This window comes from Drosophila elegans, unplaced genomic scaffold (genome assembly GCF_018152505.1).
Source record: "Drosophila elegans isolate 14027-0461.03 unplaced genomic scaffold, ASM1815250v1 contig_814, whole genome shotgun sequence".
Lineage (NCBI taxonomy): Eukaryota > Metazoa > Arthropoda > Insecta > Diptera > Drosophilidae > Drosophila > Drosophila elegans.
This window is the reverse complement of record NW_024546167.1, coordinates 5,911,629-5,932,424: the sequence shown is the minus strand read 5'-3', so window position 1 is coordinate 5,932,424 and position 20,796 is coordinate 5,911,629. Positions and strand designations below refer to the sequence as shown.

General features: G+C 38.4%; 1 protein-coding gene across 1 annotated transcript in view; it reads right to left on the bottom strand.

The window, feature by feature from the left end:
* LOC108138245 (protein nubbin) overlaps positions 1-20,796 on the bottom strand; it is a 43,985-nt gene that overhangs the window by 19,382 nt on the left and 3,807 nt on the right. Inside the window, exon 2 of the mRNA XM_041710340.1 lies at positions 16,623-17,678. Coding sequence (XP_041566274.1) covers positions 16,623-17,514 — 892 coding nt within the window. The 5' untranslated portion in view covers positions 17,515-17,678. The remainder of the gene's footprint in view (positions 1-16,622; positions 17,679-20,796) is intronic.

Genomic DNA, 20,796 nt, shown 5'->3' with positions numbered 1-20,796 from the left:
AAATAATTAATTCATTTGTGTTCAATTGAAAAGTAATTGCTTTTAATGCGGTAAATGTTTGATATTAACAAAATATTTATGTTTATTTTAAAGATTCAGTAAAAAATATATATTTCCTTGGAAGAATTAAAGTAAGGTTTTAGATTTATGTTCCGACGTTTCTTATATAATCCGAAAATCCTACCCTTTCCCACGATTCCCAAGTACCCGCAATATTTTCGCATGTTTTAATGGGTTTTTCTCTAGCTTTACCCAGTTTTTTGCAATTTAAAATCAACTTTTCCCAAGAAAACGGTCGATTTAATGCTGGTGGTGATAAAATCCTTTTTTTCGCACCAAAAAAACACGTTACGAAATTGTGCAAAAATTGTACAAATAATTTCAAGAGGTTAAATGTCACTTAAGCGGATTCGATTTTCATTTTTTTCTCACCCTGAGATTCAGGCAATTACTTGCCGATTTTTTCAGATTTTTTTTACCAAATTTTGAGCGCACAAAATAAAGGAAGTTTTAATGGCAGCTGCTGATGACGCAATAAAGGGGTGGAAAAGGGGCTACATAAAATGTGGGCATGGCTCTAAAATATAAAAAAAAAATACAAAACTGAGTGTACAAGAGTTTTCAACCCTATTTTGCATGAACATGAATGATAAGCAAAAAAACAAAGTTTTAAAACTCCCGAGGGCCAATAAAAAATTGTTTGAAATAAAAAATTGAATGGGGTTGGAGGCTATGTATCAGAAGAGATATCATTGTGATCGTCACGACACAAAAAATCGAAAGCAGCGCGTGCTGGGCGAAGGATGCGCCTTTCGCTCGAGTCCTTAAACCGAGCGTGCTGCGCATGCGCGCCTTGTTTGTTATTGTCCCTGTTGTGTAACCCAATCCCCGGATCCCTGTAAGGGTTAGAAGACCCTGCTTTAAAATTGTTTCGAGTGAGTCGCTGAATTTTTGAAAACAGAGAATGTTTTGTCGTCGTCGCTAAATGTGGCGGAACTTGCAGCTTCCAAGGGCAACGCATCGCATTTATCATCATTAGAGAATGCTCGACACACGCATATCGCCATCGATCGAATATCCTGAACCGACATCCTTTCACTTTTGTGCCAAAGGCTTGTGGCCACTGCGGGTCGCAGCTGCTCTCCCTCTATTTGTTTGGAAATTAAATTTGACATGCAAACATTTTCACATTTCCCCCTTTCTGTTGGAGGAGGGGGGTGGTGTCCCACGTCCTGCGAAAGGATTTTCAATTCAAATTCGATCTGTCGCCGCTGACTTCCTTGTAACATGATACCAGAGTGAAAGTAATTTGCGACAAATTTCCACATTTTCCATTTCCATTGGCACACACAAAAGTGAAAGCCATGCAAATGCCTTAACAGATGTTTTTCGACTTGGAAAATGGATTTCGTCTGGCAATGTGGCGAACGCCGACTAAAATCGGTTAACTAAAAATGTTAACAAGCGAAATTAATGAGCCCTGCAACATGAGCAAGAAAATATTATTTACGTTTCCATTTCCCTGCAATTCTTCTTTTTCAGAGCAAAAAGTTAGCCTAGCTAAGATATGTGTTAAGTGAATAATTATGGGGTTTGTCCGTGGAGGGAGTGGCTGTGATTGGCATAGAGTGGCGAATTAAAAATTTAATTCAAAACGTTAATAGTTCATCAATTTTAATAACAAATGAGATTTAATACAATTGTTGTAAGTAAGTTTTCTTTGTGTTATATTATTTAAAGTAAATCACTTGAAATTATATCAATATTTTAATGACACATAAGGCTAGGCAAGCATATATAAGCATTAACCATTCATTCATTTAAATTGTTCAGATAAAATCAACCTGTTTGCATGAAATTGCACTTTCCTGCTCAGAAACAAATCCCTCGCACAATAGCCCAAAGATGTTCCATTTAGGAACCCGCACAAACACTTTCCGATGCACTTTCCCATGCAAATTTCCCTTAAGGTGATTTTGCATAAGATTGAGCTGGAAAACAACCCTAAGACGTCTGGGAACATTGTGTGGGACCCATCGGCAATGAGGCAATCTCACCTGCGAGTGCATGGAAAATTGCAAAACCAGGTAGTCAGGATGCAAGGACAACTTTCACTGCCTTCCACTTGAACGGAGATTGGGCTAAGAAGTACGAGGACCAAAAGGATCCGAAACTCATTTCGCATTATCCTATTGATGGGCACTCATTATTATTTATTATTTCTCCTCTTTGAATATGCAGCAAGGTGCGTTCTGGGACGTGGGAATGTAAACAAGTCGGCCCGTCTTGGGGGAGTTTTCTTCTAATTGTGTGTTTTCTTTTTTGCAAACGATTTTTTCCAATAGTGAGCTCCCGGCACTTGCTGTGCCTTCCATAAATTAAACGAAATTTAATTGTATTTTGAACAAAATAAAAGCCAGGAAGGGAATTGCTGCCACCCTTCCACCAAGATGATTCCCATGTTTTTGATGGTTTTGGTTCCCATTTTTTTTTCTGCCCGAGCGGATATTGAGCCAATGATTTTATTTGATTGTCTGGGGCAGTCAGTTGGTCAATACTGCAACTGAGAAACGAGGAACACGGAAGTGCACAAGTACATAAATCAAATACTGCTCAATTGTCGAGGACGACAGGGAAATGCAGGTGTCCCGGTGAACATACAAATTCATAATATATTGGATTCGGAAATCTACAAATCGCTTGTCAATGTAAGTCAGAATAAACCAAGTTAGCCATTTGGCTGGAATATTAAATCTCTAACGTGTGTTTAACTTTGTAAAAAGTTTATTCAAGCAGTTTTATTTTTAATTTTTTTTTTACAAATTATTTGTATGTTTTTTTTATATCTTAAACTTGCCTCAAATACATTAATACGGGCTTTCCGAACATTCAACTGTCTTGGGCTCAGCTGGCTGTCTTTTTACTCGCAATATATGTGCCCCACATTAGTCATGGTAATTGCCAGCAATAATTGCAATAACAATTAGTACAATTATTGCAATTTACTTGAATCTTATGTGTGTGTATGCCTCGATGTATTTGAGTTTCTGTAATTTTCAATTTGCAAATACAAAACTCATTATTATTTGCACACTTTTCAAAATCGAAACAAACGCGGCAAACTATTTGAATTTCATTATAATCCCCTCTTGCTGTGAGCCATTTAAATAAATTTCAAATATTTCCATTTCGCTTTGTTAGTTGCCGGAGTTTTTCGCACTTTTTCTTCGTACAACACGCAATATTTTCTTCCCTCTTCCTTTGGCACAAATTTCCATATCTTTATGCAAAAAAAAAAAAACAAAACAAAAAGAAACTCGTTGCACTTCATAAATTTTTTAACTGGCTGTGGCAGCAGAACCCCCTAATTAGCTTTACAGTTTTACTGGGGATGCGTGCCACAGTCAAACCGACTAAAATAAAGCAAAGAGGCAAAAGCAAAGCGAAAAATCATTGAAAAATGCTTTCAACTTTGCCGCTGTTGAAATGTGGCAGTCAAAGATCAAAGTCAAGGATCAGAAAGCTCGGCTCTGTTCTTGTCTTGTTATGATGATTTCTTCGGCTGTCTTCTCATCGTCATCCCAGCCAGCCAATCCATCCGTCCATTCGTCCAACCAGCCAATCCATCCATCCATCCATCCAATCCATTCATAATAATGCGAAAATCGGCAACAAAAGTTAAGAGAATCAAAAGCGGCAGCGGATAAGAGTCAAAAGGGGGGTAGGAGCAAAAAATTTGCTCAGCTTGAAACAAAAGCCGCTCAACAAGTCCGTTTTGAGACCCCTGCACCACTTGGTGATCTTCTGACAGCGTTAAACGAGGTAAAAAAAAACATTTTTCTGTTCTTAGTTGACATTCATCTTGGACTCAGTCACAGTCAGAGTTTCTGGCCAAGTCCCAGGCTGTCTCTAAGCGCGGCTCAAAAACAAATTGACATTGAAATTAAAAAAATATATATATAAATGTCACACAGTCGAGGGGAAAGCAGCAAGATCTTCATGGTTGTCAATATCATCATCTACTTGAAATATTTCTAATAATTTCCTCGGGTTTTTCGCCAAGTGGATGAAGGCAATTGCCTTTGAAATAATATAAACAAATATAAGCAATTTTAAAATCTTTAGAGCAACAATATTTAACATTGATAAGAATAATTTTTTAAAAATGACTCATTAAAATGAGTACTTACCTTACATTAAAAAGTTTATGGTGAGCTCGTTAGTAAGACCAAATATCATATTTAGATCTCTTGAGAAGTATATATTTAAGCATGGGGAATTACATATTTTAAAGGTACTAAAATAGTTCCACAAACCTATTTTAATTACCCAATAGCTTTCTATCATTACTGCCTAAGCTTAGCAATTAATTGGCATTTAAACTACTGTGTTGGCAGATGATGTAAACTTATGGGAGGAAAAAGTAACTTTTAAATGGAAGCAACACAATCAAAACACGAAATGTACGCAAATAAGCCAAAGTTGTAATTTTTCAATTGAATGAACAGCGGCAACAACAATTGCATTTTCGTTGTAGAACGCACGCATATTGGCAGTCAGGGTTACCTTACCAACAAGTTGGTGGGGAAAGGGGGATGGGTAATTAGCATGCATTGCGATTAAAATATAATTAATTGTAGGTAGAATACAACAAAAAAAAAGTGCAGCAACGGCAACAAATTATATTTCCCTGCAAATTGCTACAAAAACAAAAGAGCTTGCAGCCAGAACAACAACAAATAATTATCAACGACGGGATCTAAGCGGCGATCGCATGCAAAATACATTCCCTGGGTGCAAAATATCGCAGAGAACACGAAAAGAGCGACAAAGGTGAGCCGGGATTATCAGCAGACTAAATACCCTTAATGAGTAATAAAAGTGTCAAGAGACTTAATATTTTGAACTATTTTACTGACCTTAATTAGTAGTTATCAGAAATAGTTGAAATGTTGTGAAGCAAATACAAAACAAAAATAGAAAGTATATAAAATAAATCATTTTGGAGCAAACTCCTGGATATAGCATTAGATACCCGCCCATAAACACAGTGTATTTCAGATAGCAACAGGTGCAATGCATTGCGCACTAATTAGTTGCACAACAGACCGAAAAAACAACAAAAGATACGCAAATATGTGTTGCTGTTTCTGCTGCCTTCATAACTGAGCTGAGCTGAACTGAGCTGAACTGAACTAAGCTTAGTAATTGAGACTCGGATGGAAAAAGCAGCGATGTCGATGCAGCATTTGTCTGCAGGCGCATAACAGTTTGTCTCGGCAAAAGTTCAATTAACGCATATTCATAGAAAAATACTATGTGATAAAGGAGTAGGGGTAGAGAGGGAGACAAACCACTTAAGAGCTCAAACAGGCCAGAACGTCTGCAAATCGAAAGACTGAGGCAACGAACCTCGCTGGCATCTCCGCAAAGCGGTATTGGCCAAGGGGGAAATAAGGAGCGAAGGGATGGACGTAGCTGGAGCAAGCAATTGCTTTCCAGCACTGTGGCATATGTAAATTTCCCTATAAATCAGCTAAGATCCATCGATTCAAAGCCATATCTCTCTCTCTCTCCAGCTGTGAACGCGAAATGAAGTTCTCAACAGCAATCGGGCCAAAAGCGTTCAATTAGCTGACCCCGGGGGGTGCCACCAGCCACCAGCCACCAGTTGGGGCAGTCCCAAATGCACTGGGAATATATTGGTTACATCAGAAAGTGTAAATATCTAAATAAGTGTACATTTTGTATTTAAAATTAATTTAAGAGAATACATCAAATGGAGATTTCTGCAAACATTGTCTAAGATAAAATTGTTTTTATTATTAATTCTCATATTCTAACACTGTTTTTAGATGATCTCTCTTCTTGATACATCTTTCATATTATGATATTTATTATTTAGGTGTTCAGCAACAAGCAGCCATATACGAATAAAATATTCAATTTCATTCTATTTCCAGTGCATCTAGTTTCGCGTGTATTTCGTTTTCCATATTTTTGTCATTCCATAGCGGCCTGTAGCATGCATTTATTTTTTTTATTGCATCTTAAAGGTTGGACCCCTTCGTCCCACTTCCACTACAGGCCGCACTTTACCTGGGGTAATTAGCAAATGTTTAATTATAGTTCACAATTCGCTAGTTGCTCCTTCTTTTCAGCTTCGGCTCTGGGTTCTTTTGGCTTAACTAATTGCTCTTGGTGACTTGGCTTGACTTGCTGAGCAACTGAGTAAGTTGTAGTTGCTGCGGTAGGGGAACTGACACAATTGCCTGTCAATTGTAATTAGTTTTGCTTTTTGAGCATTGCAAAGAAGTGGATAAGACGAGGTGAGGACTTAAGTCATGTGCAGTTATCCAGAAGTTGGTCTTCGGGTTGCAGTTTTTCCATCGAAAATAGTTTTATAACAGTGGATTTTTTAAATAGATTAAATAGAGAATCACTTTACCAGTAACAATGAAAATAATTATTTATTATTTTGCAAAACATTGCAAAAAGCCATCTAGCGTTGAGTAGACATATTAAATGTAGGGGTGAGTTCTCCTCCAATTGAATTACCATAATTTGGTAAGAATTCTGATTAGACTTTTAAGGGCTGCAATTTCTGACTTATTTTAAAATTAACATTTCGACCGAAAAATATGAAGCTTAACCCGATTTATTTTCACCGTTTTTTATTAACAAAAAATAAACCAGTTCGATTTTTAAGGACTTGGAGCTGGGACAGTTTGAGATTCAAAAGTTAAACTATGTGAAATATGTTTACTCATAAAAAAGAGCGATCATAGCAGTTTAACAACCTGTACAAAAATGATAAAACTTTTTGACCTAGAACAATTATCTAAATATAAATAAATCTGAAAAGACCCAACACAATTCGACAATAACTCTATTGCTATTATTTATCCATAAATCTACCGTTTACCAGAAAGCAACACACATCAAGAAAGTTTCTTTTATTCGGCAGCCAAAACAACAAATTCTTCTATTCAATACTATTTTTAACTTGTTTGACTTCTTTACGGAGCTTGTCTGCCGCTTGTCTACGGTTGCAATTGAGGTGCAAAAAAAGCGAAACAGTTAATAACTTTTTATAGCCACAACAAAAGCCAACGCCGTGAATTGGACAAGTTTTGCCGGCGACCAGGCCACAATGATTCACCAGCCAAACCAGCAAAGTCCACAATGAAGCGATCTCGTGACAGACAATTGCCGACAGTTGCAGCGACATCTAGCGGCGGGTGCCAAAGTGTTAAATAACAATTACTACTTTATGAAGTTGTTGTTGTCATTGTTTTCGATGTTTATGATGGAGGAGGGCAGGGATCACAAAGCACAAGGAGGCGGGCCAAGGGGCCAAGGTGGAGGGCAGGGAGCTAATTAGTCGAGCAGACGGGCGGGGGCCGTATAGCCAAATCGAATAAGGGAACGCAAGGGTTTACCAAAACTAATTTCAGATATGCATCGGCCCATGTTGCTGCCACGGCTGCCGCAGCACGCCCTCCATTGTGGCCAAGAGGTCGCTTCTGTTGGACGATCCCGGCCGAAAGAGGAGCCTTAACCTGAACCTGAACCTGCCCGGCTCTTTCGGCTTGAATTAAAACCAATCACAGTAACATGCAAAAAGAATCTGCAGCAACATGTTGCCTGAGCGCATGTACATACACCTGGGGTCAGAGCAATAGCAGCTGTAATTTTTATAAGAGTTTTCTAATTTTTTTTTGATTTCGTATTTTATTATTTAGAAATGTTTAAAAATGCAGACTTACTATAAATAATTAAAAAAACAAACTCAACTGTTATAGAAACCCTTTTGTAAAGAAACCCTTTTTTTTAAGATAGATACCCTTGCAGTTAAAAAAACAAAGGTTAACTCTGTTTTTTTTTTTTTTTGAATTGTATAGTAAGCAGTTAAGTTTTCTTATTATTCTATTTTAAACCAGATATTCTTAAAGAAAATTAAGGATTTTTTTTTAATTGACAAAAAAGTTACTTGTTCTCAAAACGGATTTTCGTTAATTTTGGACTTAATTTTTTTTAAATGGAATTTAACATTTTTTATAACTTCTTGACTGCTAGTGTTTTGACTGCCCCTGTTTATATACTGAGAGAGGTTCTCTTTTGGCTCAGCGTAAAAGTTATATACAAAAGTAATATTCGTCATAATCATAATGATAGGCTTTCAGAGCTGCAGCAGCAGCAGCCGCCATGGCAGTTGATTATGATGATGACTCGCGTCCTTCTTTCGCAGGCACAGCAGCAACAACAACTCACAAAGTAGCCGCATAAAGGGGGGCGTGGGGGCTGCTTTTTGGAGGGGGTCCAAGTGGCAGGGGGAGGCACTACGGCAATTCCAAGTCGTCAGTCTTACGTACGACGTCCGCACGATCCATGCAAATTAAATGAAACGTACGAAAGGCGCAAGCAGCAAAAAGTTCCCATGACTTTGGCAATGGATGATCGGTTCAGGTTCATGTTGTGGTGGGGGGTGCTGTGGGGAGGGGGTCTATAAGGGGGATAGTCACTCTGGTAACTTGCAGATCGGGATGCAGTCGGGCACAGGTCCAACCTGCGGTCTCGCTGTACATTGTACGCTCTTTTTAGCTGCGCCTCATTTTCCCATTCATCCCATTCAATTCACTTGCGTTGTTGCCAAGCACCGAAAAAAAAGGTGGTATCGAATTAAAATCCATTGTTCTTAAGTACTGTAAAATTGTATATATACAGTTATTAGTTTTATAAAAATATACAAAATCGTTTATAGCTAAACAGTTAAACTGATTTCTAAATTCACTTGGTTATTTTATATTGGACCCATTTTAAAAGTCTGATAAGTTGTTATTTCGATTCATGTTTCAAGCTGTAATTGTTTTCAGTGCAATTTTCGTAGTTTGTGCACGTTGCTGCCGTGGCTGTTACTGCCCGCATTCAAGTGTCATAAATCCTTTCGGCTTAATAATATGCACCTTTCTGTAAATTCCATAGTTGTGCCTGACTCTTGCAGCTCCAATAATGGCGGCTAAAGTTGCTGGTGCGCAAAGATACATTCCAATAGACTTTTCAGATATGAAATATTGTTTTACTTTTTTGGCTGACTGTATTTGAAAACCAAAATTTGCTGATATGGTAACCATTAAAATGTTATACTTTTCTGTCATTGATTCCCTCGTTTAGATTTTTTGAAACTGATTAATTTATAGTTTCTTCGAAATATTGGAGTGTTGGCGATAATTCGGGCTGGCTTTTTTGATGATAAGGTTTCTGGAATTTCTTGTTCTTATAATTTTAAATATTAAAAAATAATGTACACCATTTAAAAATGACTTAGCAGTTAAGAACAACAGCTGAGGTGGCGCTCCCTTTCCATACAAAGTGTGGTCAAGGCACTTAACAGAAATGAAACCGAAAACACCGCCGAGGACGACTGACTCGAACGTCAACTTGAAAATGTGTTGAAAAGTAATAAAAATGTTGGCACAATTTTATAACCGCAAAAGCGTCAGATGAGCACAACTTTTGCACCAGGCCAGCGACTGGCGTTAAACTGAGCCTCATAAAAGTCAGCGTCATGGGGAGAGTGAATAGGGTAGAGTAGAGGCGCGAAGACGTGGCCTGAAGAGGAGTCTTCGGCGCCTGCTGAAGACTAAAGACTAAAGACTCTGAAGGTCAGTTGACGGCGAGTGAGAGCGATTTGAAAAGAGTTTGCCGCCAGCGGTGTTGTGCTTGGCTCCCTGAATGAGATTTCCTGAATTATGAATTCAAAATTAATACCAGGAACTGTCTAAGCAATCGCTACCGAAGACCCAGCTCCTCCTTGGCGACCATTAATCTTTGCCGTAGCTGGCAAATTGTTTTTATGTTTCGATCTGCAAACTCAGGTAGGTCCTGTTTAGGCTTCGCTTCCTGCGGTTCCTGCTCTTGGCCTTGTTCGAAACTCAATTTGCCAGCTAACTGTAAAAGAGGTTGCCGTCTAACGCCTCCCGGCCGAAAGGAACTTGGTTAATTGTGTTCCCAGGAAACTCCGTCCAGGCCACAAAGCTAATTTGCCTACGAAATGTTGTCGGGATCTTTGGGCAAAGTCAATTAATTTTGCCACAGGCAAGAACAGTGGTTTTACGTTCTTAAAACGGATTCTTAGAGGAGTGTCCTGAATTTCAAACGCTCAAAATAAAAACATTGTTTAGTTTTCATATGGAATAAAAAAAGTATACATTCTTAGCTAAGACAGAAACAAAAAAGGAATATAATAAACATAAATAGGGCATACAAAAATGATAATTTTTTCCAATAAAAATAAAACCATTTTCAGCTATATAATTTTGACCCTTACAACATTTTGTAAAGTAAAATGTAAATAACATCAATTATCAAGCCCCCGACCACTGTGGCCCCCACAACAACTTAACCCAAAACTCTCTCACCCTTTATCTCCCAGGAACAGGGATAATTTGAGCACATTTTCAAAGAACAACATGTCCGCTGACCCGCGTTATCCGCGACTCCCTTTAATGGGTCTGCAATTTTCATATGACAAGCCAGGCGAGATTCGCGGGCAATTTGAATCCGCGGATCCTCGGCGACCCGAAGACTTAAAATTATGATTAAGTATGATCATCTGGTACTCTCACATGGCCCCATGGCTTGGCTTATATGCCGAGCAATAATAAAAAGCGGAAATGCTAATGATAGGGTTTCGCAGTTCGAACATTGACTGAGCAGGGAGTTCCACCAGTCCTCCCTCGAATATATCCTTTCTGGCCAAAAAAACACTCACGTTCCACACTCGAAAATGAAACAAATTTATAGTTCTTATACCTTTGTCTCTGCGCCTGCTGCTCGCCAGGCTCTTTGAAATTATTATTTATGCATATAATTTGACCAGCTGCCTTTTTGGGTTTTCTGCGGAAAGACTCGTCGTCGATGGATTTTTATGAGAAGCAGTCTGTCGGTGCCAAAACGTAGGCAAATTTCCTCACAGCCACAAAACCGAAATAAAATATCACGTCTCAACTTTATTATGGCTAATTGGAGGCGAAGTCTGTGGCGGTGCAAATTAAATCGCTGGCTGCGAGGCCCACGAGGCGTATGAGTTACGACGCGCTCAGTTCGCTGGAAATTGAGCGGCTTGCGTTGTGAAGAAGGCGCCAGGATGCAGGCAGCCCCAGACTGACTGCATTGCTCAATTCAAACAGAACGTAGCACAAATTTACCATTTTTTATGGTAAACATATTGAAGAGGCACTTGGCTCGGTTCCTTCGGCCACTGCCCATTGGCCAGCAATCAAACTGAGTTAACTGCCCGATCGTGCCTGAACGCTTTTCGTTTGAAACGGAATCGAATGCAATTGCTTATGCAATTTTATTAAAAATTTTTAAATGCCATGCAAAGAAAGCTTTCCCAGGGGTAGTTTAATTAAAGGAAACGTTACGTGTGTATCCAAATGAAAATGACATTAACAGCAAAATGGAGTAATTACAGCACTCTTTTATACCATCAAACAGCTAAGTTATTTCCCTAGTGAACCTATTAAAATATAGAAAAATAGATGAAATCAATAGACAAACATTTTATAAAGTAAAATTGTTTTGCAATTGTAAATTTGTTAGTTAATTTTTAAAATATTTAAATAAGAGCTGTCAAAAATTGTATGCTAATGATAAATGAACTTCTGAAAATCAGTTCTTTAGAAAATAAATTTCATTTGGTTTAAAAAATAACACATTACTCCTAACTTTTTTTCTCATGGCTCTGGAGTAAAACAATGGGGAAAGACTCTGTACTCTCACTTTATAATATGTAAACTAAATATATTTTGTTAGTCTCTAAAAAAATGTATATACCTATATAACGTGACAATTAAAAAACCTTGTTAAACCAACTTAACCCACAATTACCATAAGTGTACATTTTATTACCCACCCATTGACATAACCAACTTCTGCACAAAAACGATCGGCTCCCACACACATAAATTTTGAGTGCAAAAAATTATTATCTGCACCCATCGAAACATATTTGTTTAAGCTCAGCCCCAAAAGACGCTGCCGAAAAAGAAAACACAAGCCAAAAATCGAAGTAAAGCCAAAGACAAAAGAGGCTTTCCCACAAAACAAATTCCCAGGGCCCTATGCCTAAGCATGCATAATTTTAATTTATTTGTAGCAGCAGCAGCAGCAGCACAGACAACTGGCCAACTAATAAAAGTAAAAAGCAAAACCTGAGCAGTCCAAAATGAAGCAAAAGCAGCAAAAGCCAGGCAAAATACTGAGGCTGTGGCCAAGGAATATTTATGGAAATACCTTCGGGGCGGAGCTCCCGAATTGCGAAAACGTTGATCAAATTTTGCCAGATAAGCGACGACGACGACGACGACGACGAAGACGAAGACGAAGACGAGCGTGGATGATGATGGTGATGGTTATGGTTGTGGTCCAAAGCCCGGAGCTTTGCGATGTGAGCGTGACTGAAGCATATTGAAATTGGTCCAAGCTTAAGCAGGTGCAAAAGTCAATTTAACGAAATTAAGTAAATGGCGATGGGGTAATGGAAATCTGAATGGGTGCTTAATAGTTATATCGGTTTTCTAATATATTTTAACTAAATGCAGATTTATACTAAGTGTTTATACTAAGTGTTTCCTGGTCTTAGATTTTTAAATTATTAAAATCTTATGCATTTTTATACCGAAAGCAAGACATATATTTTATTCTTAAGTATAGTTGTTGAATTGATTAACAATTATAATTTTTTTTAATAAATACAAAATAAAGAATGTATAGTACTCTGTGTGATTGCAAACTGGCACACTGTGACTTATATAATACACCGTTCTAGTAACCTGTAGTAAAAGAAAAAAAAACAATAGTATCAACTATTTATATAACCTATATTTATTACTCCAAAAATATTTTAAACATAATTTTTACCATTCAATAATATAAAACAGCTTAAAGACCTAATTGAAGCGGATTTTAATCAAAAGGAGTATCAGTTATTATCAATTTTTGTTTCTGTGCTTGGGTTCTTGGAAATTTGTTTTGCTTGGCAAGCCCAAGACTTCCGTAAGTCCGTGCCTCACGCAGCCATCTCCAGCCCATCAAGCTCATATGCATGTCGAGGTCTCCGAGTCATCAGCCAAAGGAGTAGGAGTTCGCGGGGGCCACGGGCGGATGGGGGAGGGGCCGGAGGAGGAGGAGGCTGCGGCGGCTTCAACTCTGCGGCTGCCTTACAACGTCATCAGTTTTCGAAGGCGTTGCCAAAGAGCAACCGCCGCGGCGACTGTGGGAACTCATGTTGCATGCTGCACACATACAACTCGCCACGAAAGCGGTACACAGTCCGCAGTCCGCAGTCCACAGTCCACAGTCCGCAACTCCCCTCTGAACCGATATCGTGCCTCTGAAATCTGCATTCGGGCCTCGGCCGGGGCCCCAACTCGTTTGCATTTCTTATTTGCGGCGGCAGCGGCCTCAGCCCTCGTCAGATTGGCTGGCGTAATCTGTTTTAACTTGGCTCGAACTTGGGCTGGATGGATGTGGATGTAGATGTGGATGTGGAGGTGCATGCACTCCCCGCTTTTGACGGTAGTCGTGCTTTGGTTATAAAAATTGAAGCCGCCATTAAATTCTGACAGTTGTCAGCTCTCGCGGTTTCGGTTTCGGACTCGCAGTCAACTTAAGTAGTTAGGAGCCCCGATCGGCTGGGCTTAATGGCCGCTGAGCCTGGCCAAATGGCTGATGATCACCCGTCCAGGGATTTGGTTATATGGCTGTGATGGCGAAGGAGCTGTAGAACGTTTCTCCCAGCAATTTGCAACTCCAAATGCCTAACTGGGCATTTAGCCGGTAATAGTGCTGCAGCCTAATGGCCTAATGAAATAACGAATTGAACTTTAATGCCCAGACCAGCTTATCGAAATTGTCTACTTGGCTACAAAACTCTAACATAATTTATATTTGATTGATGATTCTGATCGGGACTATTTTAATGCAATTAATAAATCATCAGTTCAGTTCACGGAGCGATCGACTATACCGATAGCAACAATACAAGTTTAAATTTATGCATACGTGTAGACTCAAACTTGATCAATCTAAATTAGTGGACACATTGCGTTAAAGTAAAGTACAGGCTTTTGGGCATTAAGTCATACTAATTAAGGTGAATTTATTTAAATTCTGATAATGTTGCTGAAAGTCAAATAATGCCAATAAAGGCTAAAAATCAAATTATAACATATTTAATTATCTTGTGTGCTGAAGCAATTATTTATAGTTTTGTTCAACGTGTAGGTATACTAAAAATGTAATTTCATTAATAAAATTTGCTTATTTAAATAACATTAGTGTTTTTAAAACATCGATTTTTGTCTTATCAAAATAAAAAATGAGCTAGTGAATTACTGTTCGAGTTTCCTTCCTTCTTTTTAACTTTACATATTCCTCGGCTGCCATATCTTTTGTTAGCTTTTCAGGTAGCAATCAAAGCTATCAGTCAACCGGCTGCGGCTTGATGAGTTCAAATTGCTACTGCACTCGCCCCGGACACGAACTCATCTTCATTTATCACTTTCAATAATAATCAAAAGCCATCAAAAGCGTTGAATGAAACCGAAAAAAAAGGCGTCAGAGGCCTCTGAGAGGCCCAGACAATAGCTGACAGACTGCAATCAAGCTGGAGCGGACAAAAGATGCTGGCAAAGATTCCCGTCCGCCGGGGTTATTAAAAAAGAATTTGCATAAAAGACAAACCGGGGCACGAGTTCTTCGTTCTCCAAAAGCACAAACCACAAGGATTAAGCAATAAATAACTGAATGCGGAGAACGAAGCGGTTCAGTTTCTATGAAATTATATTCAAATTAGTTTGATGTTGCCGTCTCGGCAGAGGCTCAAAACTGTTGTACAAATGGCATAATTATGGGATAGACACAAAGCACTTTGAGATCACTTCGAGGGCACTTGAAATTATGCTAAAATGCCAAACGGGGAGGAGGTGTGACCGAGAGGGTGCCACTGCCACAGCCACAGGTACGCTCTTTCCCGGTCTGTCGACAGAGGCTTGACTGTGGCACCGCTCATCAATTATCCACGTGCTTACAGAGGCTGGCAATTTGTTAGATGTCTAGGCGGTGGGTTGGCCCAAAGGCGGCGAGGGGGATTCGCTTTTGACACCTCTGACGCGATTATAACACTTTTATGGTTAGTTATTAATGATTTTCATATTCAATAGAAGGCATGGCAAAAAAGGAGGTATAATATAGAGGAGATTTAAGGAGTTATCTTGACCTCAAAAGCTAAACATTAGAATTGTAAGGGAAATAAATACATATTTATTTTAGGCACTCACTATGAGAATTTAAAATATATAGTAAGTGAAAAACTAACTACAAACATTGTATATTTAAAAAGGGTTACCATATTCATTTTATATGCACATGTGCATGTGGCTACTTTAGCAGAATACACCCATCTAAATATATTTTGCCTGTCAAAATCCCATTATACATATTTTCAGTGTAATTTGTTTATTTATCAGAGCATATTACCCTAAAGGCTTTATGGTAATTTCCATAATTCCAACAGCAAATATAATTTAATTGCTACACATGCGATTCCGTTTCCTGTGCTGTGGGGTAATGTAAATTTTCTTGGACCAAGACATTTATCTGGCGAGCAGATATTCAAAACTTGCCCCCACAGAATATTATTCACTCCGGTTTGCTCCCAAACACGTCAAGTGGTGGTGGCCAAAACCAACAAAAATGTTCCTATATCTACGAATATTGCGTGCAGACGAACCGACGATTTTGTGAAAAGCAAGCTGAAAGACACAAAAAAGTAAAGGGAAACAGAAGTCGACGATTGGCTGATGAGAGGGCGCTGCGATGACGTTAATGTTGTGCTGCGCCTGATGATGATGTTTAAGAGACCGGGAATCGGGCCCAAACCAATCCGACGAACGGCTGCGGAGGTGGGTGCGGAAGTGCAGTGCGGCAAACGTGTCTGCTGATGGGGCTAATGATATGAAAATGAGTCCGGGCCCTGATGACACGAAAGTGTGAGCGGGCAGCCATAGCATAAAGCAAACAGCATACAGCATAATCATTTCATTTTATGAATGAAGTTAAGGCCGCATAATAAATCAAAAACACACACGTTGCCAAAACGGAGATGAGAGGTGGATCAAAACGAAGCGTGATCGGGACAGGAAATGGAAATGAGCTTGCATTATCAAAACAGCGAAGGGTGCTCAAAGGATGCGCATCACTTGCGGTTCAAATTCAAAATTTATAAGGACAAAAAAATACATTCAAATATATAATAATATATGAAAAGTTTCCTATTGTTTTAAATTGTTTTTTTTTTTTGGTAAAGTAAGTAAAAAAAAGTATGTTAAAAATGATTAAATGATTTCAAAACATTATCTTAAAAGGTATAAGCAAAAAATAAACAAAAAAATATTAAAACTATTTTATATATAAAAATCCTTTTTTTACCTGCATTCAAAATGATTATATTTTTAAAATATTTTTGCTATTATTAAACTTTTCACTAAAACTTTTCAAGCTCCCCGTTTAAAGCTGTTGCAGCTGCCAAAATAACAATAAAACATCAAACTTACCGTCTGCATTTTGCATGTGGTTGCCGATGTTGCTGTCGTCATCATCATCATCGATGTCGTCAATGGTTGCTGCTGCTCGTGTTGCTGTTGGCGCCTGCGATGTTGCTGATGTTGTCGCTGCTGCAGGGCCCATTGCTGTTGCCGTTGCAGTTTCTGCTCCTGCAGTTGTCGCTGGTGTCGGAGTTGCTGTTGCCATTGTTGCCTCGGGCAGGGCATCATTTTGCTGTAATGCGACTAATGAGGCGGCAAAATTGACGTGTTGCTGCGGCGTGAAGCTAAAGACCGATGTTGCTGTTGCTGATTGAGTTGTTGGCTCGCTTTTAATTGTTGTTGCTGGGAGCTGTTGCTGCTGCTGCTGTTGATGTTGCTGCCAGTACTCGGCGGCAATCAAGTGCTGCAGACTGTGCGTAGGCAAATGCTGGCCAAAAAGATTGCTCAGATGTTGCAGCGGCGAACTGCTGGCCACATGTTGCTGCAGGAGCTGCTGCTGCAGCAACAACTGCTGCTGATGATGATGATGATGTTGCTGCTGCTGCTGTGACGGCTGATGGTGATGATGATGATGGTTGTGGTGCGTATGATGATAGAGCAGTGTGGATGCTGCAACGCTTTCGGTGGCCTCGCCATTGATTTTATATTTCGATGTTGTCGTCGGCGTTGACATTGTTAGTGCTTCCGCTGCGGACAGCTGTCGCTGATTGTTGCTGTTGTCGCTGCTGCTGCTGCTGTTGCTGCTGCTTCTGCTGTTGCTGCTGCAATTGTTGCTAGCCTGATTTGTATTGCAATGGCTTTTGTATTCAAGTAACATGCCGTTGTTGCTAGCAACACGCTGCTGCTGTCGTAGCTGAAGTTGCTGCTGATAATGATAATAGTTTGCTAGCAACAATGGCATAATCAGTGTTTACGGCTAACTGTGCCAACAGCAGCAACAGCATAGAGCACATAGGTAATCACTCCCGGGCGCAGATAGCCGTTGAAAGAGTTCTCCAAAAACACCTCTGGAACCTTGTGATTAGAGGCGATAACCGCAAGTTGGTCAAGTGGACAAAGGCTGGTCTGTAATTAGGCAAAGAAGATTAATTAGCCATAAAGGGTGTGTCGTGGGGGGCGAGGCATGAAAGAGTCATAAATAATATCAAAGCAGATGTCATGGTAATAAATAAATTTTAAAAATATTTTCGAGCCGCAGGAAATTCTAGGGAAGCCAAAAGCCGCAACAATTAGAAATTCAAAGAGCTCAAATCGCATTTTCAGCTTAGAAGACGAGCAGGGAAGAAAATTCATTTATGCAAACTCATCACTCCGCACGCAAAGCGTGATGGACATGTGAACCTGTTTATCTGCAGGTTGAAAGCACCTGACGAGCTTCTTCTTTTCTTGATTTTTCGCTTTTTTTGTCATTTTAATTAGTTCAATTTCGGTTTATGGTATTTTGGTTAAATCTGCTCATTCCCTTGAAATTTCACTCGGGGACAAGAGCAATAACATGACGTAGCCGAAAATTAAAAACCGAAAATGTCAACTCATTCTTAGTTTTGTTTAGCTTATCAGACAACTGCAGGTGCCCAAAACAGTTGACAAATTCTCTCAATGGTAGCAGCCAATCGAGCTGAATATTCATAATCGCCAGGCGAAGAAAATACTTAGATACACTGTACCGAAAAAATAATATTCAACTCAGCAATTAACCTTTGTTTTATGATAAGCGTATTGTTTAATGTGTCACACCCTTAAAAATTTAAAAAAATATGTTTTGTAATAATTGTTTTGTTTAATTGGTTTTTATTTGTGAGTTTTGACTTTGTATATATAAGTTATAATGATAATTATTATTAGTATTATAAAGCAAATGTTAGTTTTAAACGAATAATTAAAATTTACAGCACAATACAATATAAAGTTAAAGCTAGAAAATAAAATAAATATATTTTGACTTTTGACTGAAATTGTAATACCTTCTGCAATTGTATGAAAATACACAAAAAGCCTAAAAGATCAGGTTATATTATGGCTGAGGTTAATTTAAGATATCATTTTATGAGCTGTCGGTTTAGAGAACCCAACTTATAAAGACATTCGTGGATTTAAACTACTCGAACATTTCTCAGTGCATATATTGGTCTTTACAAACTTCAACGTACTATAGACTCCTCACATCAACAACGATACTCGTACAGACTCCGATACCGCCATCGTAATTACAAGTCATCTACCTGATGTTTTTGACCATTTAAGCCACAAGCGCAGAGGCACACAGAGTTGAATAGACCGAACAGTAGCCCAAATGGGTGGTTGGGGGCAATCGCATAAAAATAAAATAATAATCAGACATAAACACCGACAGAAACAAATTTTCATTCATGTATAGACCCTTAACACGCATAATTGCTAATGCCATTTAAATGTGCCTAAAAAAAGAACACTTTGTTAAGCCCGAGTCATGTTCTTTTATTCAAGTAGACAGAATTTTCAGTTCCCGATTCTGATCTAGATCCGAGTGCAACGGAAATGTGGAAAGTGACGCGGCCGATTTCTCTCCTATCTATTGTTAAATATTTACAAACGTTTAACCTTATAAGCGTATTACGAAACTGATTTTGGTTCCAAATGGGAACAAACTTTTGGTCTAGACGGTTAACAGTTAAAGTAGAGTCAGAGAGATCTTTGTCATGTACCTATATATGTGCAATTGTAAATGTAAACATTATTTTTATTACATATTTATATATGATTACTGAGTAATATAACTTATAACCATTGTGAATTTCCCAGTTTAGAAACTATTGCAGGGTCAGGAAGCCAAAACTGTGAATAACTTAAGTTGTATAAAGTCCAACATGATGTAACTTTCATATATTTTACAATTTTTTCTAAACTTAGTAAATTTAGAGTATGTTTGTAGGCGTCGACAAACTTTTCCAAGCTGCCCAAATTTTAAAAACGAAGGTTTGGCAATTTAAAAACTTGCTATGAAATAGTTTTCGATTTTATAAAAATATTTTCTTTTGTTCAATAATGTGATGTAGTATTTAACCTATTCCCTGAATGAAAGCTCTACAGAATTTTAATAAATTTTACATTTATTTCTTTGGCATGATATTATTTAAATGTTTTCTATTTTTTTAACTTAATTAACTTTCAAAAATCTTTAAAAAAAAACTAGCAGGCTAAAAGACCTTTAAAATTAATCATTTTCTTGGTTAGTAAATCAAATATTTACAAATACAAATAATGATCACTTTATAAAAACTCCTTAGTCAGATTTCACTTAAATTGCAATCATGTCATTCGCAAGTAGGTCTCAAATCATGAACTCATGGCAAATATTTTGGTTACACACGATCCATAGTAAAATGTAAATATTGATAGGCTGGGTGGAACAGGTCTGCCCCTATATATGGATAAGAACGGGTGACCTTTGGTCGAGTGTGACAATGCCTTGGCACTCATTATGGCTGGGCCTCCTTCTCTGTTGGAACATTTCACGCGAATATTTATTTTTGCTTGCCTAACTAATCAATTTCAGCGAAAGGCTTAGGGTAGACAGAAATATGTAGATAAATTCCAATAAAAAATTGACAATTAATATAAATATATTTTTAGTTTTTGGACTTAAAATGCTAATAGAAGTTTAGTTGCAAGTCCACAAATATTAACGGAATTTACAAAATTAATTACATTTAATGCATAACCAAATAGAGGAGGTCTCCCATCGATTTCTGTCACCCTTTTAATTTCGAAGGGGGTCTGAATTTTTCATATATATGAATAATGGGGCGCCATTCGTAAAGTGCCAAAGGGAGATTTCCTGCGGCTCAAGTCGACTTAGCTCTGCTCCACAAAAAAACCGGAAAAATTGAAACGCAAAATATTAAATACTAAATGAAACAATTTGTGACTTACCAACTAAGACAAATTAACCCCATTGCAGCTCAATATTAATTAGCAACACTTTACTGATTGCCTTGTCGCCGGAACCCCAAATTCCTAATTCTAAACAAATTATTTGTCTTTCTATCTAGACATCATCATTTCCCGCGCTTGGCACTTGCTTTTGACTCATTTCCATTTCGCGGTATCACCCGGCACTATCTTGATAACCGTCTGTGTTTGTCAACTAGCCAGGTCTTACTGTAATTGACTAATGAATGGCATTCATTGTTCCAGCTTTTTC